Source organism: Cibotium barometz, chromosome 41, assembly GCF_041138505.1.
Source record: "Cibotium barometz isolate CiBa-2024 chromosome 41, ASM4113850v1, whole genome shotgun sequence".
NCBI classification, from domain to species: domain Eukaryota; kingdom Viridiplantae; phylum Streptophyta; class Polypodiopsida; order Cyatheales; family Cibotiaceae; genus Cibotium; species Cibotium barometz.
Window position 1 is genome coordinate 49266160 of NC_141086.1, and position 24378 is coordinate 49290537.

At 40.3% G+C, this 24378-nt stretch overlaps 1 protein-coding gene and 1 long non-coding RNA gene across 2 annotated transcripts in view; both read right to left on the reverse strand.

The window, feature by feature from the left end:
- Positions 1-24378, reverse strand: part of LOC147615055 (uncharacterized) — a 64792-nt gene that overhangs the window by 29769 nt on the left and 10645 nt on the right. The window contains exons 1-2 of the long non-coding RNA XR_015263006.1: positions 24058-24186; positions 23801-23882 (exon numbers count right to left, since the gene is read on the reverse strand). This is a non-coding gene — a long non-coding RNA (uncharacterized LOC147615055). Of the gene's footprint in view, positions 1-23800; positions 23883-24057 lie in introns of the transcript that reaches the window.
- LOC147615056 (uncharacterized) lies at positions 3179-4861 on the reverse strand. The gene has a single exon (XM_086780331.1). The coding sequence runs from the start codon at positions 3855-3857 to the stop codon at positions 3519-3521; it is 339 nt and encodes a 112-aa protein (XP_086636457.1). The 5' UTR covers positions 3858-4861; the 3' UTR covers positions 3179-3518.

Consider the following 24378-nt stretch of genomic DNA (forward strand, 5'->3'; position numbering starts at 1 on the left):
TCACCTCGTCGCTTGGTTGGACTGGCTCTGAATCTACCGTGCATGTACGATGCTTTTCCCTTGTTACTTCCTGTCCCAGCTTGTTCACTTCCTCAGGGTTATCTATGAGTAGATATGACACTCCGTCTCTACCTATGTAGCGATATCCTTGGTAGTTTACCCATAGTGTCAGATTAAATTGAGAATAGTTATCCTCAATCTTGACCGCATAGCGATTTATACTATCCTTGTATATCTTTGCACCATAGGCGTTTTCCCGAATGAATGTGAGTTTGACATTGAAGGCCAAATTAGCTCTATGGGTCCCTGAATGGTTAGAAGATGTGGGGGCCATACCTATTGTTAGTCAAATGTACCTTTGTTCTCTTGACCTAGTGCTTGTTTCTGATTTTAGCAAGTGTTTTCTCTCTTCTGACTCCTTTTCCTTGTTTACCTCAGCTACAAATCTTGAATTATGGCTTAACAACACTATTTCAGGCTCACCTTTAACTTTCTCCTCGCTCTTGGTGATAATTGGCCACTTTTTGAGTTGATGGGTAGTGAGTTTTTCTGGACACCCCTGACAAAACCTCGTTGGACGGAGGTCTAAACGATCTTTTTTTTGAAAACCAACTTCCTTCATAGCCGAAGGCAGGAAGGAAGTTGTCCTCCAAGAAAGTTGTAGATCAACTCGTGCCCTCGAAAACGATAAAAAAAAAATCTCCTCAATCGGAGTTCTAGAGCAAAAGTTATGCCAATTTTAGTGAAACCCAAAAAATTAGCTCAATTCTGAGACCTTTTGCATGTCCCATAAAAGTGCCTAATTTTTGTCCAAATGAGCTCAAAATTTGAGTGTGCAGTGTTTATGCATAGGGGAATATGGCTATAAAGTCAAAATGAAAATTTGAGCAGATGACCTTGGACACGCGTGTCCAAGGCACAGTAGGGAACTTTTTCTCAATTTGCACAAATGAGGTGATTTTGCAATTTTGACTTGATGGGAAGGTTTAGTAGGCCTGCTCTAAGAATTTTGAAAGTGAGTTTGGTGAATTCTGAGGTTCCTAGCTATGTGCCCCAAACCCACATATCCAATGATTTTTGGCTATGAAAATGAACTGTAGCTATAAGATTCCCTAGTCCAATTTGGCTCAAATTTGGTGTGGGCAATGTACACATCATGGGCAATCCATCCATGCACAAAAAGTCAGTTTCTGGGCAAGATGCCTTGGACACGCGTGTCCAAGGTATCTGTGGATTTTTGAAGTTTTGACCTATGCAGCTTGTTGGGGATAGTTAGTAGGTTCCAAATATGCAAAAATTTTCAAATTTGGATATGTTTTGAGTCATCATGCAACTGAAAACGTTCCCAGGTGTCTGAAATCACTAGATTTGATGGATCTGGAGATTTAGGAATCCATTTTCAGATTTGAAACCATATTTGGAAAGCTTACATGAGGGGCTATGCAACCATGCAAAAAGTTCACAATTTTGTGCAGGTGGCCTTGGACACGCGTGTCCAAGGCACTTTTGGTTTTTTGAAGTTTTAACCCTTGCAGGTTGTTTGCGAAGGTCTGTAGGTCTCAAGTATGCACTTTTTGCACTAGATGTGGTTTTAGATGAAGCTTGGAAGTCAGTTTATGCCCTGTAAGACTCTGAAATCACTAAATCTCTTGTATTTTAAGCTCTACAAGTCCAAATCCAGAATCTAAGACATATCCATGATGTACAAGACACCTACTACACAGCCATGCACAAAAATGTCAATTCTGATGCATGTGCCTTGGACACGCGTGTCCAAGGCAAAGTCAAATTTTTGTGACTTTGACCTATGCAGGTTGTAGATGGTGGTTTCTAGTTTCCAAATATGTCTTTATATTCAAGTTTGGACAAGATTTGTCCTATCAAATAACTGATTTAGTGATTTTGGAGTTCTTCTGCGTTTTTGTCTTTGTTTTCAGTTTTTGTGTCCAAATACATGCAAAATGAGTTTCAATTCAAAATCTGAGCTTGGACAGGTGATGTACAGGCCCTGGGGAATCTTTGACAGAATTTTGGTCCAGTTCTGAGCATGTGCCTTGGACACGCGTGTCCAAGGTCAGAGGCTGAAAATGAAGATTTTTCCAAATTTGACTTTTGCAGGTTCTAGGCCTTGTTTTTACCTTCCCATAGACCCCTTGATCACTGAAATCGGAGTTCGTTTGCCCTTCCAAACATCCGCTTGGAAGTTATGGTCAAAGTGATGTTTATGGTCTTTTTGGGCAAATCTCATGCAAAGGCATGGATGCCAATGGGGATATGGTAGTTGAACTTAAAAGAACATAAAAAGATGAACAAAACTCAAAAAACAAAGACAAACAAACGGAAAAAAATGCTCCATAGAGCTCACAAAAAGTCTAATCTAACGTGATATGCATTTTGAATGACCGATTGGTTTGGCAACGAATGTCCCACATCCATTCTACTCCCAACCCTCACTCCTAATCTAAGTGTAAGCCCTAGGTGATCCCCGATCCCCGGCCACTTACGAGAGCCTTGGAAACCCCGTTCCCAACCTCTCCTAATCTATATGGATGAAAAAAAGAAAGTGGTGGGTAAACCCACCCGGCAAGCCTAGGTAAGAGCTACCAAAACTATGTGATTACCCTAGTCTAGGAACTCGTCCCCGGCAACGGCGCCATTGTTAGCGGCTCGCCGCGACGGACGTCTATAGCATAGCTTGCACTAACACACTTGTCAATGCTTGGGAGAGACCCGACTAGTGCTTGGAGGCTTCATGAGGTTGTCAATCTCATGGTAATCATACATTTGAGAAGAGGACCGTCTACTCACACAATGTCATACACACACACTCAAGCAAAGTGGACAATACCTAATTATTAACACATTCAGCCAAATGGACAAAAGAGGAAGTGTAATGGGATGTGGGTTTACCTAATGGCACATTGCATCAATGAAGCACACACACATACACTAAGAGGGAGACACTCTCTCTCTTGCATACATAGAAATTGAAGTAACCAATGCCTAGAGTACTCATAGGCAAGCACATTGAAGCAATTAAACACACATAAACAACACTAATCAAAGATTAATGACCCATACACACTCTCTTTAACACACACACATTAACTACTCATTTCTCAAGCAAAAGCAATGAATAGACAATGGAAATGTAGACAATGAATAGGAGAAACACCTGGTATTGCATTAGAATGAAGAAAGCATGTACATTGCGCACGTAGGGAGCTCCACAAGAAGCTTCTCTTCTCTTTGATAACTCTTCTCTAAACGTGCTGTCAACGTGCTGTCCATTTACAAAGAGATTGGGTCTTTTATTAAAACCCTCTTTCACTTAAGCCTTTCACATTTGGGCGGGCGGCCAAAGCTAGAGCCTTTTACAAATTGGAAGCCTAATGGCCCCGAAATTAACCACAAAGGAGTTTTAAAATACCCGGCTATGAGTTATTTGGGCTTCTTACAAAATGGGTGCGAGAAATATATAAAAATATTGGCTTTTTACAAAATGGGTGCGGGAAATATTAAAATAAAATCTGTGTGGACCTACTTTCCCATAACCGCTTCCATCCTTCTTGTACTTGCTCCCATCTTCTGTTATCTTTGCTGTTTCCTTGAAACACACCCTTCCCACTTTTGTGAGACTTCCTGGTGTCTTTCACAGGTTCATCCTCTGAACTGCTATTGCTGTCCTCCACAGAAGAATCCTTAGTGCTGTCCGTGTCCGAATCTTCAGCTGAACTGGATTTCCTATTTTTCTTGGACTTTTTCTTGGTGGTGGTATCGTCATCTTCCAACGACTCTCCTGCCAGTATTGCACTTGCAATCACCTCTGGCAAGGGTGTATTGACTTTATCCACCATGGCCAACGTTGTCCGTAAATCCTTTGATAAGCCTTTAAGAAAATAATCATTCAAGACTTCTCTTGCGGGTTGTTGCGGTTGGGGCACCCTCTACAGCAACACCCGAAATCTTGCTGCATACTCTTCGGTAGTCCTCCTGCCCTGTTTGAGAAGTCAGAGTTTCTCCAGATTCTGCGCCACTGTTTTCTCTTCCTGAAAACGCCGCAAAAAGGCCTCCCGCACAGCATCATAACTCTGAAAATGATCCACTGGGTATTCAGCCAACCACCTGGAGGCCTTGCCACTCAACGTGGATTCAAAAATAGACTCCTTATGAAGCTACACCACAGGGGGTGCATTATTGAGTGCATAGACTTTATCAAACTTCCTTGTATGCGCATCTGGATCCTCACCGGACTTGCCTCGAAATTGGGGGTATTTTGGTGCGGTCGCCATCACCGCAGGGGGTTGTGCCTGAACCGGTTGCGCCTGCGTCTGCTGATCAAACAAGCGCCTTGCGGTAAGAACTGGGGACTGCGGTGGGCTTAAAGGCTGCCGTGGCTCTTTGAAACGCCTCTCCGATGGACAAGAACTAGCCCGCCCCCTTCCCTCAGGGCTCGAGGAACGAGCAACATTCCTCGGCTCATCATCTTCAGAGAATACTTCCTCTTCCAAAGAAGTATCCGCCCCTACAACCCTACTGCGGTGTGAATGCCGTGTAGATGGTACCACCGAACCCGGAGGTCCTTGAGAACGAGTGCGCATGCAATCAGCAGAATTTAGAACCACCAAGCATCGTGGTCGCCATGTGTATCCCGTTTAGATGCAGAGCAACGGGATACGGGGGGGCTAGTTACCCTCTTATAGAATACTTCATCACAGCATACAGATTACAGTGCGTATTCATATTGCAGACAGATTCACTTCACAGTTAAACACCGCACTGTTATTACGTGAAAACACAGAGAAAAGATAGTGCAAGAACATCATAAGACTCAATGTATTGCTTGAACACAGAAATCCCCTTCTCGTTCATTTTATTGATTCAGGAAATTACATCAAGATATAGCCCAGATACAAAAAAGACACGACTGTAAATTCCTACGACTCATGACGCTTCATATTTCCCTATTTGCGGTTATTACATTAATGCGGCAATGCGGTGTTTGCGGCTTGCGGTCTGCGGCATATCCGCATACAGTGCACACTATGCCATCTAGGTTCTTAAATGAGTAGGTGCTTGAATCTACCTCTTCTTGAATAATACAAGGTCCTACCCATATTTTCAACTTACTGTGGTGCATATCTAGCTTAGAGTTGAATATGAGCACTTTGTCCCCCCTTTTGAAAATCTTACCTTTACATATCAGTCTGTCTAGGCCTTTTTCCTTAACTACATTGGTTTCAAAAAATATACACTCTCCCATCTTGTTTCTTCTAATTTAGTCAATGTATCTTGCACTTTCGAGATTCATACATGGGTAGTTTTTCTTGAACTACCCTCCTTAGGCTAGGGACCTCATATTCCATGGAAATAATAGCCTTTAATCCATAAGCCATCTTGAAAAGTGTCATCCTTATTGGGTAACCTTGTATGTTGTCCTAAAGGCCCAGAAAGTACTATCGAACTTCCGATCCCAATCTTTTTGGTTGGCTTGCACCATTTTCTTCAGCATTTTGACTAATATTTTATTTGCAAATTTCGACTGCCCATTACATAGCGGATGGTCAGTTGGACCTTTTATGAATGATCAGGTGCATAGTGGTGAGTTCATGCATGACTTCATAATAAAATGTTTCCCTTGGCCACTCACTATTTCTACTAGGCACCCAAACCTTGTCATAATTTTTTTGTACAAGACCTTAGCAATGTCACTTGCTGTGTTGCCTCAGAGTGTCATAGCTTCTAGCCATTTTTTGGTGCAATAGTCCATCGTTTTGTGATTATGTAATGGCATTGTGTTCCTTTTGCTCTGGGGTTGATTGGTCCAACAAAATTGAATTCCCACCTCATGAATGGTTGCAAAGGTAGTATTGGGTTTATGGGCATCCTGTCTTTGTCATTGGGTTGTCCCATTTTTGACATATGTCACATTTTTTTATGAAGAGGTGCACATCTTTGTTCATTGTGGGCCACCACAACCCTGCTTGCAATATTTTCCTAAGGGTAGCTTCTTTTCCTTGATGACCTTTGAATAGACCTTGGTGAGCTTCAATTAGTATTTGCCTTTTTCATGTTTCAAAACACACCACTGGAGTATTTGATCTCTTCCTTTCTTGTATAATGCTCCTGCTACTAGAATAGTGAAATATCGATTTTTGATTGCCAAATGTCTTCTTTTATCCTTGGCCCATTATTCTAAAAATTGATAATCTATAAAGGAAATTCTTAATATTTTCATACCAATCTTCCTTGTTCCATTGGTAATGGAGAGAATAGACTAGTATTCAGAAGCTCATCAATCACAGCCTCTTCTAATAACTGTGCATTTTCTGTAACGTATCCAAGTCGCTAAAGACTCGGACATGCACGATAGACAACCAAGGCTCGACTTGATCCCATGTAAATACTCACCAGACCCCTGTTGGATGCTGGAAAGCGAGTACATGAGAGAACCTTGGTCCTATCTCGCAGGGGGAAGCGTAGAAACCTGACAGCCTTATGGTCAGGGAATAGTTGTTTATTCCGTCTGCATGACCCTTGGTTCATGGAACTCACACCTTTTTCCCCACGTTTAAGAGGCACGGCTGTGAATTCTTTCCCCTAAGATCCACCCTTGGTTCATAGAACTCATCGCCTTTTTCCCCACGTTTAAGAGGCACGGCCGAGAGTTCCTTCCCCTAAGGTGAGGTACTTTCTAACTAATAGAAAATTATAGAGGAAAGTTACCCGACTGATCGGGTCCACCCTGCCATAAAACAGCGACCGTCGGGGCGACCGTTCTCCCACTTTCCTTAGAACCATTTATCTTAACTAATTACTACCACACTGTTTACATGTAAAAGCAAGTTCCTTTATTAACCCTTAGAACATTGTTCGTTAAGACACTTCCTTAATGTCAAACAATTAAAAAGTATGTACATCTCTGACTGCAAGCTCTAGATGAAATAAGCCTTGCATTATGTACATTGTTCCATTACCAGGCTCTAGAATCCCGGTCTTCCGCCTCTTGCGGGAACCCATGGGCACCCATCCCTTCCAATCCTAGGCGGACAGGATCTTCATACTCCGGACCCCTACCAGAGCGCCCTTCCCCTATGAAAGGTTCGTAACCTCATGGTCGGCATACTCGCTTCCACGTCCCTTGCCAAGCGGATTGGACAGCTCATCCACCAAGGCGTCCAGATCAACCTTGTGGGTAACCTCGGGAAGCTTGGGGGAAAGCCTTTCCCGAGCCCATTTCAAGTATTGGGATTTTTTCCACACGGCATCCGGCTGTAAAAGCCTGCAAGACTTGTGTTGAAATCTAAAAACAAGTCCAATTTCGGCCGTTAGGCCAAGACAGTTTCGGGGACCAGGGAATCACCTAATTTGACCGTATTCTTATCCCATACCAAGAATATGGGCAAATGTTAAGCGGATTATTTTCCCCCTCTTTAAAATATGATTACCACACAATATGCAAGCCAACCCCATGTATTATCTCAAATACCATGGTGGCAATGTGTATAAATTAACCATGCACACAAAACAATAGTGCAAAAACAATTAGAGTATCGTGTTTCCAACGGATATCGTAAACTATTTACGATCCAATTGGAGTTATTCGTACGCCAAATAGTTGAATTCAACGCTTGAAATCTATCCTTATGTCTCATACGACATAAGCTATCTTAATGTTTATAAAACATTATCTAATCAAACCTTTCACTAATTTACATAAGCGAAATTTCTATCTTCCCTTATAAAAACATAAAAGCATAGAAAAAGATAGGGCACCAACCACAACACGCTCTTGCCCTTTCTCGTTCATTTGCGTAGACGCCATCGGTGCATTCGTTTGATGAGTATCCGCAATGGAATTCCGACGCGTACGCTTAGGCGCCATCTTCGAATTTTCGTAAAAATAACGAAAAAACAAGGTATTCTAAGCATAATATAGACCTCCTAGTACCTCAATTTAAATTCTGAATTTTTTTTCTAATTTCTGAATTTTCTGGTTTTTCCCTATTTTTTTGCTGTTTTTTAATTAAAAAATGCAGAAAATAGCATTTTTAGGCCTAAAAATGCCTAAAAAATGCTAAAATTAAGTTTTTAGATGCTAAAAATTCATGAAAAATCAGAAAAACTATTATTTCAACAACGAGATAATTTTCCTAATTTCCCTTTCATAAAAAAATTAATTTCCTTCATAAAAATAGGCAAAAATAGCCAAAAATGCCCCTAATTTGGCCCTAATTCATCACTAAAAATTTTCCTATAAAATTTTAAGTGATAATAATGTTATTCAAGGTATTACTAATGCTCCATAATTATCTAAGAGAAATGCATCATAATTAGCTATTTTTCCTTTAAGAAAATCATTTAAATAATCATTTTAAATACATTTTCTAGTCCTAAATGAGTTCAATTTTCGATATAAAAATTACTATGTGTTAATTACACTTAAATGCATCCTCTTTTAAATATAAAATCATTATATGATTTACTTACATAAATATGGCTAATTTTTGAGAAACTTTTGCTATTATTTTGTTACTATTTCTTATAATATAAAAATGTTTAATTAAATTTGACATTATTTTGTTATAATGTAACATCAAGCACTAATTATCATGATATTACTTAAATGTAATGCATTCACATCACAAATTCCCATGCATAATAAGAATTTCTTATCTTATTTATATGATAATTAAATAATTATGCATAATTAGGAAATTATGCATATGTGAGAGTACTCTCTCATAAGAGAAGTATATAATAAGAACATAACATCATGATGTGAAAATAATAAATTATAAGCTCAAAGTTTACCTCCACTTCGTAATTCGTGTGTATGGAAAATAACTTCTTTATTTTCCTGCGTTAGGAGATGGCCTTCCTTCAAGCTTGAGGTTGGGTTCAAGCTATGAAGAAAAATATGTGAGGGGGGGCGGCTATTTATAGGAAAATTTGGGCCTGGTGTGACTGGACCGCCAAAACTAGGATTTGATATTAGGCAAGTTGGGTACACTTGGCAGAGTGACTGAGCTAATTAGCACATGTGGCAGGCCAACAGGGCAAGAAAAAAGTCTATAATTAGCAACAAAACTCGAATTTGATAATCCCTTAATTATCCTTAATTAAGTTTGCTAATTACCCTCATTATCCACCTTCTAAAATGGCCAATGTCAGGCTACCTAATGACCTTTCCTTTTTTGCTAATTAACTTCCCCTTCCTAGCACACACTAGCCACTTTTCTGGCCAATCAGCTTCAGGATAAGGGAGACTTTCCCTCACTTGCCCACTTGCATCCCTAACCTCCCTTATTCATCGTTATCCTTCCACAACAATCATTCATCCTTATCCTTCCACACAATAATTATTTTAGAATTTTACAGGGTTAATTATATTGTCCAACCTTACCTTTAATAACTAATTATATTGTCCAACCTTACCTTTAACTAATTAAACAATTAAATATCCCACATGTGCATAGAATTGCACATGGGTGCACTTTAACAGAATACTTCTACAAAGTGATATCTTTATTCATAAGTGAATATCTATATGACAAAAGGCTAGGATGTACATGGCTTAAGATGGGGACATTACATTCACCCCTACTAAAAAATCTCAAGATGTCCTCATCTTGAAAACAGGTAAGGATGAAGTTGTTGAAGCTTCACTACTTCCTCTCAGGTAGCATCCTCTTCTGGATAGTCCTCCCACTAGAAAAGATGTTCTCTGATCACCTTGCTCCTTAAACTCCTCTCCTGTGTATCCAGAATTCTATCCACTTGGGACTCCAGAATTTCCCACTTCATCTTCTTTAATCTTGCCTTTTCAAACCGTAAGAGTACCCAATCACCACGTGAAAATAACAATTCACAACGGTGACGATCAACAGTTCTTTTCATTGCACATGACGCTTACTCGACTGTACTGTGAGTACACAAGAATGAATGTCTAATGTGTTTTAGAGCTCTAGCCAACCCCATTTGTGACTCGGCAGCGCAGACTGTCACACGATGACTCCACATCACTCATGCAAGAGATCTAGTGGCCGGTACATGTGGCCGGTACATCGCAATAACATCCCCTCCTATCACCAGGCAATTCAAGCCTCGAAACCCTAAAAACGCAGTAGAAATTCAGCCATGAATAACTTACAATCCAGGAGGGCAAACGCGAAGCAAGTTAAATAGGCACCTAATTATAGGTGGGGATAAGATCTATAGCATGATCTTTAGGCCTCTCAGGGGGTAACTCTTCTTTAAGATTTACATTAAGGACATGAGTCTTTCCCCTATGTTCCAAGGTAACTGTCTTGTTAAAAGTATCTAGCACACCATGTACCTTGTACATCCACGGCATACCTAACAAGACATTACATCCTTCAAGTGGCATGATATAAAATTCTTGTGCATCCACATAGGTCTGTATATGTAGACGCAGCTTTCCAAGAATGGGCGTCATAGATTCTGAGTGGCCAAGACATGCCAACCCTGCCTCTACTGTGTATCCCATCTCATCAACTCTAATGCCCAAAGTAGAAGCCAACTCTAGGGAGATAAAGTTTGCCTTGGCTCCAGATCAAAGAAAATTAGCACATGTTGACCCGGTACTTTACCCCAAGCTCTACAAAGCTCACTAGCATCGAAGTGTGGCTTGTCTCCCAGCATAATTGACATCAAGGTTTACCTGAGTCGTGGGATTTGCTTCTTGATAATTATTCTAAGTTTTAATTATTCTTTTGAGACAAGTGTTTACTTTTCCCAAAAAAAAAAACTCAGTTTCAGATGAGATGTGGACCAAAAAAAAACCATCTTTATTTATGTATATCCAATACATCATATTCCTTTACAAGAAATACTTGTCCAGAGCCTCTCTGTCCAAGACTTTCCGAGACTTCAAGTCTTTAAAACAAGGAGCTCCTTCCATGTTCTCAAGTAGCCAGAACACTTCCGGAGGAGGGGGTAAACCAGGAATAAAGTCTTCCCAGTAACATATGCGTTTCGGTGGTAGGAACTCTAGCAGGTGATCATAGACCCACCGATTTTGGGAAATCGGTGTGACATTGACAATAACTCTAGCTTCAGGATCTTTAGTCTTCTCGAAGATGATAAGTCGGACCATCTTCAACTTCTCTGCAATCTTTACCCTCTTTAAATCTAGTTTGAAGTTGGCCAACTGGTCGACTTTGACATAAAAGTAATCCCCTCTATGCCAACACTCTTGCTTTGCGCGTCCGTTTGGAGTATGGTAAAATGGATGAATCAGCTTATCAACAATCCCCATCATGCGTTGGAGAAACTGGAAGTCTGGGGATATGCAAGCGGTAGAGAACATTATCCCAAACAGACTAAACATCATATATGGACTGAACTCTCCGTCCTACATTAACCCATTTACCACAGTCAGTCTGGAAAATAAGTAGATTCCTTTTAAACAAAACAATAGAAAATCAGAACTCCTGGCTCTGATACCACGTTGTAACGTACCCAAGTCGCTAAAGACTCGGACCCGCACGATAGACAACCAAGGCTCGACTTGATCTCATGTAAATACTCACCAGACCCCTGTTGGATGCTGGAAAGCGAGTACATGAGAGAACCTTGGTCCTATCTCGCAGGGGGAACCTGACAGCCTTATGGTCAGGGAATAGTTGTTTATTCCGTCTGCATGACCCTTGGTTCATGGAACTCACACCTTTTTCCCCACGTTTAAGAGGCACGGCTGTGAATTCTTTCCCCTAAGATCCACCCTTGGTTCATAGAACTCATCGCCTTTTTCCCCACGTTTAAGAGGCATGGCCGAGAGTTCCTTCCCCTAAGGTGAGGTACTTTCTAACTAATAGAAAATTATAGAGGAAAGTTACCCGACTGATCGGGTCCACCCTGCCATAGAACAGCGGCCGTCGGGGCGACCGTTCTCCCACTTTCCTTAGAACCATTTATCTTAACTAATTACTACCACACTGTTTACATGTAAAAGCAAGTTCCTTTATTAACCCTTAGAACATTGTTCGTTAAGACACTTCCTTAATGTCAAACAATTAAAAAATATGTACATCTCTGACTGCAAGCTCTAGATGAAATAAGCCTTGCATTATGTACATTGTTCCATTACCAGGCTCTAGAATCCCGGTCTTCCGCCTCTTGCGGGAACCCATGGGCACCCATCCCTTCCAATCCTAGGCGGAGAGGATCTTCATACTCCGGACCCCTACCAGAGCGCCCTTCCCCTATGAAAGGTTCGTAACCTCATGGTCGGCATACTCGCTTCCACATCCCTTGCCAAGCGGATTGGACAGCTCATCCACCAAGGCGTCCAGATCAACCTTGTGGGTAACCTCGGGAAGCTTGGGGGAAAGCCTTTCCCGAGCCCATTTCAAGTATTGGGCTTTTTTCCACACGGCATCCGGCTGTAAAAGCCCGCAAGACCCGTGTTGAAATCTAAAAACAAGTCCAATTTCGGCCGTTAGGCCAAGACAGTTTCGGGGACCAGGGAATCACCTAATTTGACCGTATTCTTGTCCCATACCAAGAATATGGGCAAATGTTAAGCGGATTATTTTTCCCCCCTTTAAAATATGATTACCACACAATATGCAAGCCAACCCCATGTATTATCTCAAATACCATGGTGGCAATGTGTATAAATTAACCATGCACACAAAATAATAGTGCAAAAACAATTAGAGTTTCGTGTTTCCAACGGATATCGTAAACTATTTACGATCCAATTGGAGTTACTCGTACGTCAAATAGTTGAATTCAACGCTTGAATTCTATCCTTATGTCTCATACGATATAAGCTATCTTAATGTTTATAAAACATTATCTAATCAAACCTTTCACTAATTTACATAAGCGAAATTTCTATCTTCCCTTATAAAAACATAAAAGCATAGAAAAAGATAGGGCACCAAACACAATACGCTCTTGCCCTTGCTCGTTCATTTGCGTAGACGCCATCGGTGCATTCGTTTGATGAGTATCCGCAATGGAATTGCGACGCGTACGCTTAGGCGCCATCTTCGAATTTTCGTAAAAATAACGAAAAAACAAGGTATTCTAAGCATAATAAAGACCTCCTAGTACCTCAATTTAAATTCTGAATTTTTTTTTCTAATTTCTGAATTTTCTGGTTTTTCCCTATTTTTTTTGCTGTTTTTAATTAAAAAATGTAGAAAATATCATTTTTAGGCCTAAAAATGCCTAAAAAATGCTAAAATTAAGTTTTTAGATGCTAAAAATTCATGAAAAATCAGAAAAACTATTATTTAAACAACGAGATAATTTTCCTAATTTCCCTTTCATAAAAAAATTAATTTCCTTCATAAAAATAGGCAAAAATAGCCAAAAATGCCCCTAATTTGGCCCTATTTCATCATTAAAAATTTTCCTATAAAATTTTAAGTGATAATAATGTTATTCAAAGTATTACTAATGCTCCATAATTATCTAAGAGAAATGCATCATAATTAGCTATTTTTCCTTTTAAAAAATCATTTAAATAATCATTTTAAATACATTTTCTAGTCCTAAATGAGTTCAATTTTTGATATAAAAATTACTATGTGGTAATTACACTTAAATGCATCCTCTTTTAATCATAAAATCATTATATTATTTACTTACATAAATATGGCTACTTTTTGAGAAAATTTTGCCATTATTTTGTTACTATTTCTTATAATATAAAAATGTTTAATTAAATTTGACATTATTTTGTTATAATGTAACATCAAGCACTAATTATCATGATATTACTTAAATGTAATGCATTCACATCACAAATTCCCATGCATAATAAGAATTTCTTATCTTATTTATATGATAATTAAATAATTATGCATAATTAGGAAATTATGCATATGTGAGAGTACTCTCTCATAAGAGAAGTATATAATAAGAACATAACATCATGATGTGAAAATAATAAATTATAAGCTCAAAGTTTACCTCCACTTCGTAATTCGTGTGTATGGAAAATAACTTCTTTATTTTCCTGCGTTAGGAGATGGCCTTCCTTCAAGCTTGAGGTTGGGTTCAAGCTATGAAGAAAAATATGTGAGGGGGGGGGCGGCTATTTATAGGAAAATTTGGGCCTGGTGATGACTGGACTGCCAACTAGGATTTGATATTAGGCAAGTTGGGTACACTTGGCAGAGTGACTGAGCTAATTAGCACATGTGGCAGGCCAACAGGGCAAGAAAAAAGTCTATAATTAGCAACAAAACTCGAATTTGATAATCCCCTAATTATCCTTAATTAAGTTTGCTAATTACCCTCATTATCCACCTTCTAAAATGGCCAATGTCAGGCTACCTAATGACCTTTCCTTTTTTGCTAATTAACTTCCCCTTCCTAGCACACACTAGCCACTTTTCTGGCCAATCAGCTTCAGGATAAGGGAGACTTTCCCTCACTTTCCCACTTGCATCCCTAACCTCCCTTATTCATCCTTATCCTTCCACAACAATCATTCATCCTTATCCTTCCACACAATAATTATTTTAGAATTTTACAGGGTTAATTATATTGTCCAACCTTACCTTTAATAACTAATTATATTGTCCAACCTTACCTTTAACTAATTAAACAATTAAATATCCCACATGTGCATAGAATTGCACATGGGTGCACTTTAACAGAATACTTCTACAAAGTGATATCTTTATTCATAAGTGAATATCTATATGACAAAAGGCTAGGATGTACATGGCTTAAGATGGGGACATGACAAGAAGTCAGCTACTCCATTTTTGTTGCCAAGCATGTGCTACAAAAAAATAAAATTCCTACAATAGCAACATCCACCTAGCCATCTTTCCCACTAAATAAACTTTATTGATTTTATACACCAAGGCCTACTTGTGGTCTATGTGGAAAACAAACATGTTTCCCCAAACATGTTTCCCAAAAGGTAATGTCTAAACTTGTTGACTACATAAATCATTGCCAGAGCTTCTCTTTGAGTAGTGTTGTAATTTTTTAGCAGAGCTTCTCTTTGAGTAGTGTTGTAATTTTTTAGCTCTGCTTAGCGCTTTTCTTGCATAGTAAATTCGTTGCACATGAACTCCAAGTCCTTTTCCTATATTAATGCTCCTCCCTATGGTCTATTTGATGTGTTAGTATACACATGGAAAATCTTCTTCCAATCAAGGCTAGCCATAATGGTAGCACTTATTATAAGCATTACTTTCAACCTTTGAAATGCTTGTTGGAATTCTTACATCCAAGTAAACATTACATCCTTTTTGAGAAGATGATATAGGGGAATTGCTACATAAGCCAAGTACTTGAGGAATCTTGTATGCCACTTTATTTTTCCTATGAACTCTCCCATTGCTTAAGGTTAGATGGTGCGGCCATTTCTATGATTGCTTTCACTTTACCAAGGTCTATGTTCAACCCTTCTTTCAAGACAATGTGCCCTGATAAGACTCCTAATCTCACAACAAAAGCACACTTTATTGGATTGAGCTTTAGTCTTGTGACTCTGCATATCTGCAAGCACAACCTTAGGTGAAATAGATGCTTGGCCTTTTCTCCTAACACACTAAAATCATCCAAAAAAGCTTTCATGAAGTTTAGTCCAAACATCATAACTATGGCTACTAACACCCCCGTTCTATTACGAAGGCTATTTCATCTTGATCTTTTGGTGCCATGTTTATTCTAGGAATGTATACATCTCTTTCCCAACCACTTCATCTAATAATGAATTTGTAAATGGTAAGGGAAAAGGGTCTAATATTATGGCTATGTCAAGATCGCACATACCATGATTTTCATGTTCTTCTTTGGTAGCACGATCACAATGGGTGATATTTAGGATGCTTTTTCCACCAGGTAGATGAATCCTACTCTGAGAAGTCTATCAATTTCTTCCTTTACTTGTTTTGTGTAGTTGGGATTCATCCAATATCTTTGTTGTCTAATCAACATAGCTCCTTCCTTCAGACTTTTGTTGGTAGAACTTGGGGTCTATGCCTTCCATATCCTCATAAGACCATGCAAAGACATCCCAGTACTCTTTCAATAGCTATTCCAAGTGCTCCCTAAATTCTTCTTCCAACTCTGTGCTTGTTTTTATCATCTTTTCTTTCCCTTTATCACCTAGATTTATTTGCACTAGTAGGTGATCTTCCTTCACACTAGAAGAGCTATTCACATACTCTTTTCTTCCTGTTCTTTAAGCCATGCCTCCACCACTTGGTACTCTTGAGTTCCCTATTCTTCCTCCATGTTTCTCATTGAATTTTGCCTACGTTCTTTATTATTGCCTTTATTCAATGGCTTCTCCCTTTTGCATTTCTTGGTTGACTCTTCTCCTTCATCTTGTGGTGGTCCCTTGTCGTGTTTGATTTCCATTTTCTTCTCGTATGTTTTCATAATTTCATTTATGTGGATCAAAAAAAGTGGAACAAGATTTGGATTTTCTCTTTACAGTGCTTCTTCTTTTTTGTCCTCTAGTCCATCTACCATGTTGAATGTTTTTACAGCCTTTGGCAATAATTGTGTGGGATTTCTACTTTCCTTGTTGTTGCTGCGAAAGTAAACATATGCTTTCTTCTTACCTCTCTAGAGAGATATTCTATCCCTATCCTAATCATGTTTAACTTTGGCTTCCCTAAGCCATGTCCCTAAGCCATGGTCTTCCCAAAAGAATTTGGTAGGCCCCCTTTGCAATCTTCATGGTCAAGACCACTGGGAAGATGGGGAACTCCATTCCTGTGACCTAGATTTTGACACTTTTAATTATCCCTTTGGATATTGCCATGGTGTTGTTAGCCATTTGTACATCAAAGATGGTAGGTTCCCATGTGATTCCAAGTCCCATGGTGTTGTCATCCAATTCATAGATTAAAGGTGGTAGGTTCCCATGTGAGTCCAAGTCTAAGTGCTATTTCTTCCATTATAATATTGACTCTTGAACCTCCATCCAACATTCCTAATTTCACTTTCATGTCCAAAAACATTCTTGCAATCTCTACATCATTGTATGGTGGCTGCACACGTGCTCCATACTCACCTTCTCATGTCTTTTGATGACAATTCCTTTTTTCTTTCCCTAGATTTTTCCATTGCTCTAGTTCTTCCATTTTTGGTGGACCTTTAGAAGCACACTTTTGGGGTCTTTTTAGCTTTTCCTAGAGATTTTCCTAGGACACATTCTTTTTGTAGGTATTTTTTAGCATTTCTCAAATATTTTCCTTAGGTATTTTCTTGGTATTTTCTGGCCCATTTTCTTTATTCTTTTTCTCAAGCCTATTGCACTTGGGTGATCCCAATGCACATGCCTTGCTTAAGCTTTTCTATGTTCAATTCTCTAGGCATCTTTGGCCTTGCATCATTTTGCTCAAGCCTCTTTGGACTTGACTCTCATCTCTAGCCCTGTATGACTTTGCTCAAGCCTCTTTGGACTTGGCTCTCATCTCTGGCCCTGTATGATTTTGCTCAAGCCTCTTTGGACTTGGCTCTCCGAGCATCTCTCGCCTTGTATGATTTTCTTCAAGCCTCTTTGGACTTGGCTCTCTGGGAATCTTTGGCCCTATATAATTTTTCTCAAGCCTCTTTGGATTTGGCTCTCCAAGCATCTCTACCACTATATGATTTTTCTCAAGCATCTTTGGACTTGGCTCTTTGGGCAATTCTGGCCCTGTCTGATTTTGCTCGATTTTGCTTGAGCATCTTTGGAGATTCAAGCATCTCTAACCATGTATGATTTTGCTCAAGCCTCTTGGGCTTGGCTCTCCGAGGCCCTATATAATTTCACTCAAGCCTCTTTGGGCTTGGCTCTCTAGGCATCTTTATCCCTATAAGTATGATTTCTTCATTCTTCATTGGCTTGCATTTTTCCCCCCAATCTTCTTGCCAACCTCCTGTTTAGCTTGCTCTTCCCATGTAATTGTGTTTCCTTGTTCCTCATCTTTTGAAGAGCTTCCTTGGACCATTTAAGCATTTTGGGCCCTTGTGAGCACCAAATAGCCCTACTTCATTTTAGTCCTTTATTTCATGGATTTCTACCATTTAGCATCTTGTGTAATTCTACCCGCCTTTTTGCTTCATGTCTAATTCTTAACGGGCATCCTTGGCTTATGTGTTTGGGTACATGGCAATAGTAGCAAGCCCATTCATTGGTTCTTTCAACATTTGTTTTCCCCTGACCTCTATACCTTCCCCATCCTTAGCCTTTGTAACTTTGTGTCATTGCTTAGGCCTCTTAGTAACTTTGTGTCATTGCTTAGGCCTCAATTTGTTGTATTCCGGCCACTCCATTTCTCATGTTGTACCAGCAATTGGTTGGGGAGTGATCACACATTAAGAAGATAGCACATGTAGGTAGGGTTGTGTGCTCTTTTATATGTCCTTCTATTTTGCATTGATTCCAAAATGTTCCTTTCTAGCAACTTGCTTGCCCCATTGCCTCCTGTCCTTTATATTCTACCATTACTACTCGCACGTCTTCCACAATATTCTTTATATTCTGCCACTAATGCTCGCATTTCTTCCACAATATTCTTTTCCACTTTCTCCTTTTTTTACTACAGCATGCTCACAAGGTTCATCCTTACAATGCACTGATCTACAAGCTACTAAAAAGAGGGTCGCAAGGGTTCTTCCACCCTTTATCCCATACTCAATAGCTTGGGTGCATAAGCTTCTACATTCATGTCTCCTTTCATTCTTTCACATAACTCTGAGCTTGATTTCTCCTCCCAGCATCTTTTTAGGAAAGCTGATGCCACTCCCTTAAAGAGAATGGGATTCTATGGGAATACCATTCAATTGCTCTTCTCTTGAAAGTATTAACAAAGGCATCTCTTTTAAGTTGTGTCATTACATCCAGGTATAGCTAGCAGATCCCATTGTTTTGCTACCCTCTAGTATAGTCAAATTGTTGCACATGTAGATCAAGACATTTTAAGTCCTTCCCTAAAAATAATGGAAAGTTAGTGGTGCTATTGTTCTGGATGGTGGATACCCCTTATAGGACTTCCACCTACCAACCCCCACTCTTGGAGCTATAGTCTTTGGACTCAAGTGTGACTACTTCAATTGTGATATCAATGTAGAACTAGCTGATGCACTACAGATTAAGTGCAGTAGAATGCAATGTAGTTTGCAATATCATGTTGTTCTTATTTATTAAAGGACTCTTCAGATGATTTTACTATCACGGCAATAATGAAGATTGATGAGGATGAATGTTGATGATGATATGTATCTAAAATGGATAATGATGAAGGCTACTACAGCTAAAGATCATGTGGATGAAGATGAAGAGTGTCATGAACAAAAAAATGGATGCCATTGACAGCTTCTATAGAGGTACAAGTGAATGTTGATGATGATGACATCTCTTCTATAGATGAACATAGTTGTCTCACAATGATAACTTTTGCAACAAGTACAAGTGAATTTTGATAACGATCATTGTAGTTGAGGATAAATGTCAATGGCAATCTCTATAATTAAAGATGAATGTTTGACTGTGGATTGAAGGTGGCAATGGAGTAGGGATTGAATCTAATGGAGAGAGTTTCTCTAGCAAGTCCCAAGCAGAATTTCCAAAGTGCTTGCTTTGAAAGAAGCACTTTTGGGATAAGCAATGCACAAGTTGAGGCCTATAGGCAGCTCAGCAATGTGTGAATCCCTATGTTTACACTTCCTCTCTCTCTCTACTCACTCACTCTTCATCACACAATGACCAGTTAATATGAGCATCTCCAAGAGTGAGATTCATGTTTAGTTTGTGTTAAGTATACACAAACACAAGATACACAAGTATTCAAGGAAGCTCACTTCTCAATACAAAAACTTCTCTGAGCATTATTGCATCTCTCCTACCTTCCACGATGATGGTGATATGTAAATTCACCTTATCTTCCTTTTGTAGTGTTATTCATGAGTGGTGCCTCTGGGGTCTACTGGTCACACAATTCCCATGTCAACATTAGACTTCTACAAATTTGATCTTCCAATCATTTTGCAATATAGATGATAGCCCATCATTTAAATTTCTAAATTTTTGGGCACTTCCACATTGATTTCTTCTTTTCCTAAATCTCTTGGTGGGAAATGCTTCTTTGAGGGTTTCATAGCCATTGAAGAAGATCCAAGCCATATTGTGTAACCCATCCCATAGCCTTGGGCCTTCCAAATTTGGAGCAAAATTCTCCTCTTCTTAACATCATCTATTTGCAGAGCCATTTGCTTGCCATTTGCTCTCAAATTGTCCAATATAGCTATTAGCACTTTCTTTTTTCTTATCACTTAATTTGCAACATTGACTTTTGGGGTTCCATGGTGGATAATTCCCCTACATATTTGGGGGGAGGTCTTGGCTTAGTGGTAATGTGTTAAAATTTAGACTTCTTAATAGACCAATGTTAGAATCCTCGCTTCAATAAGAGATGTAAGTACTCCATTCTTGATTTCAAGTTGGTTAGCATCATGTGGAGGTTCTTCCTGAATTCTTGAGGTCTCTCCTACTATATCTATCACTACAAAGTCTTTCTTTTTGCCTAGTTTTAGACCATGTACAATAGTTATGACACATGAGGAATTACATAATAGGAATCACTCAGACACTTCTTATTTAATCAAAGAAATTAATGATTTCTTGAATGACAATGATTGGAGTTGTGAAACATGAGGAACCATAGAAACCACATAGGTGTTGGGTATAAAGCCCAATGTGGCCGCCCGTTAGTTGGCCGCCCAGTGTGTACAGATTCATTATCTACAAAACCTAATAAAGAACTCACATAGCTCAGTAGCGATACTGAGTGAGTTCACCACATTTGTGTGTCATCTTCACGCTCACGCACGCACATTGCACTCCCGCGCACACCCGATCTCCTTCAACTGGTATCAGAGCTAGGTTACGGAGTGTGTGCGTACCCGAGTGCGAGAGGAGCTTCGGTTCGGGAGAAGCTTGTGTGCAGAGTAGATCAATTTTCTTCTTCTTGTTGTTGTTGTTCTGTGTGCGGTACAGAGCTTGTGAGAAGAAAAGAAAGGTTTTCGATTCTTGGTTTTTTTTGCATTGTGTGTGTGTGTTGCTGTACACAGTGTGTGTGTGAGAGAGCTAGCTCGTTTGCTGAGCTTTGGAGAGAGAGGGGTGCTCGACCCTCTCTCCTCTCGCCTCCAGCCAACACCTCGATGCCCCCTCGCCTCCAGCCAACAGCGGCGCCACTGCTGTGCGCGAGGACGCGCGCAACTCCTCGCGCATAGCAGGCGGGAGAAAGATGCGCACAACAGCACCTGCGCAGCCGCCGCACCTCGACACGCTCTCCACTCTCTCTCTCTCTCTCTCTCTCTCTCTCTCTCTCACCTGCGGCGGCGGGTCGCTCCCTCTCACCTGCGCGTTTGTGCGTTCTCTCTCTCACTGCACGCTGTCTCGCCCTCGCTACTCGCCCCCCTTTTTTCTTTTTCCTTTTCTTTTTCTTTTTCTTTTCCTTTCACTCTCGCTGCTCACCTTTCCTCACCTTTCCCGTCACCCACCTGCACAGCTTAGTTGTAGGGTAGGGTTTTAACCCACCCCCAAGCAAGTAAGGGCTTGCACCTCATGGGGGTGGGGTTCGTGAAGAGCAACCTCTCAAACAGTCTAGCAGTTTGACATGGCCAGCAAGAAAGCCTTCTCCGAAACTCTTATCTCCCCTCCCACCAAACCTAATGAAAAACCATCACCACGGGAGAGATACCTCCTGAGCATGATTCAACATCTTCAGCAAACAAATTCAGCCTTGCAAAATGAACTACATCAGACGAAACAACATCTTTCAACCTTGGAGAAACAGATTAAGGAACAACAACACGAAAAAGAAAACAGGGAGGAAATCACATAGGTAAATTTACTTGATCCACAGCCTAAAGAAATTCTCATTAAAGAAGTAATATCACAGATTAATGAAGAGAACGAGTAGCAATGGGTTGCAAAAGAAATTAGGGTGGGTGGTTTGTCAGAGGGTTGGGAACAGGTGGAGGTATTAGAGGAAGATTGCGAATGATATTTATGTCCCGGAAAGCGAGATTCTACAAAGAAAGCTGTGCAGAGCTATCCCTTTCATCGACATTGGAGATCCCTCAGTGGCAATCAAAGGAAAACATGTGGTTTTGAGATACACAGATATGAAAGACAAAATTAAAGTCATGAAGCAAACAAGGTCACTTAAGGGTACGAAGGTGTGGATGGCGGATGAACTCACAGCCACACAACTAAAAAACAGGAAACAAGAACTCAATAAAGTATACGAAGCAAGGAAACAAGGAAAATGGACAGTCTACCGTAGAGGTAGAGCTGTTATTGCAGATTTTCGGACAACCAAACATGGTAGTAATGAACAGTAGCTGCTATAGAAATCTTTCATGCCATCTAAGATTCTCCTACGGTCATGTAGGGAATTTGAACTACTTTTAATTTTATCTTTATTTTCATTTTGTTGTCCCCGAAGTGGAATGTAATGACATGGATGTATCTGATTAGTCCTATAGGTCAGATGTGGCCTCTGAAGGACGTTAATATAGTTTTCTTTTTCTTTTTCTTTTTCTTTTCTCTCTCTCTCTCTCTCTCTCTCTCTCTCTAAGATGGAGAAGGAGATAGAAGCATTGCACAAAGAAAAGGAAGAATGGGCCAAAGAGAAAAGCAATTGGGAAGCGGAGAGGAAGAGAATGCGCGAGGAATTGGACCTTCTCAAAGGGGAGATAGCCTCTCTTCGAGACCGAGCACCAGAAGAAGGGGAGATTACCATAGAAGCCAAGGAAGCCATTAAGGAGGAGCTCACTAAAGCACTCACCGAGAGCATTGAAGGAAAACTTGAAGCTACAAGATAAGGATGGGTGAGGTAGTGAAGAAAAACCTCAAGAAGGAAGTACAAGAAGATTCAAATATGGTCCAATCCACACTCAATGAGGAGAAGATGCAGAGAGCTTGCCGACTCAACATTCGAGTGACGGGCATACCCGAGAGCGCCAACTCTACACCGGAGATGGATGATAAGGCTTTATGTACCAAATTGGGCTATAACAACGAAGTACTTCCCTTTGCTAGAGCATGGAGGACAATACCCAAAGACTCCACCAAAGGGAAAGCTTTAGTGCTCAGTTTCCAGATGAGGTGAGTAGAATGACTTTCATGAGAAAACGCACTATTTTGAGAAGCTTGCCAGGGGACCCAATCTATTTTGATGATGACCTTACAATAATGCAATTGGAACACAGACGCACAAAACGCAGCCGTTGTACCGCTGGAATGAGCCACAAGATGGGGCTAGAAGAACAGGCAGAGATGGGGCTGAGAATGGACAGCAGAAAAAGGCTTTGATGGAGAGCAAAGAATGGCTAGCTTGGGCCAAGGAGATGAGGCACGAGAGAGAGAGAGAGAGAGAGAGAGAGAGAGAGAGAGAGAGAGATGAGCTAGGGTATGGCTGCGCAGGGAATGGGCAGCAGAGAGAAAATGCCAGAAAGAGAGAGGGAGAGATGGGCGGGTATATTGTGCAAGGAATGGGCAGCAGAGAGAAAACGCCAGCAAGAGAGAGGGGGAGATGGGCTGCAAAAAACGCCTGGTATAAGGGTGGTACTGTTGCTGCTGGAGAGGATGGGTGCCAAAAATCTGCTGCTCTCCTTCTTCTGACGTGCTAGAAATGAGCCCAAGGCTCTCCTCATATATGATCTCAAAGTAAGCTGCCCAATTCTAGAATTTTGCCGACTTTGACAACCATTTCAATTTTATTAATTATTTGCTTTGTTATGTGCACCTGAAATGCACATGATTTGTCTGCTCTGATATACCCTCCTCGGTTACCTGATTGACGCGAGATCTGAAACATGACTTTGCAGAATCTGAGCGTTTGCTGCCTCTTTGGTTGTTGATGTCTTGGAATTTGCTGCATAAACGAAAGAGTTTTTTTGAGTGTTGTAAAAAAACAAGTGGGCACGTGATGATATACACACATGGTCTGTACTAATGCTAGTAGAGCAATCGTATAAAATGGAAAAGCCCATACAAATGTAGAAGATGGAATGCATGGGAATATTATGGGTAGAGAGTGAGAAACCCACCAACATGAAGGGCTGGCATAGGTGATGGCCCTCCATTCGGATTTAGAATGTTGTGAAGTACTGCTTCTCTAGTGGCATGATGATCAACTGCCCCGCACATTTTTCTATTTCAAAATTTGCCTCCATTTTAGCTGGAGAGCGCGTACTCCTTACTAGGGAGCATTGAACACCCAATATTGCTTTCAGGAGATTTAGCACTATGGGGAGGAGCAGGCGGAGTTGTGCTATTGCCGATGACTTCAACTCTGAGCTGTAGTGGATTGTTGTTGTTGTTGGGTGATGCACTATTCAAAGCATTGGCATGGTACATCACGGTAAAAC

Coding starts and splice junctions, on each gene's coding strand:
- LOC147615056 (XM_086780331.1), bottom strand. CDS start 3,857: ATGGTGGATAAAGTCAATACACCCTTGCCAGAGGTGATTGCAAGTGCA.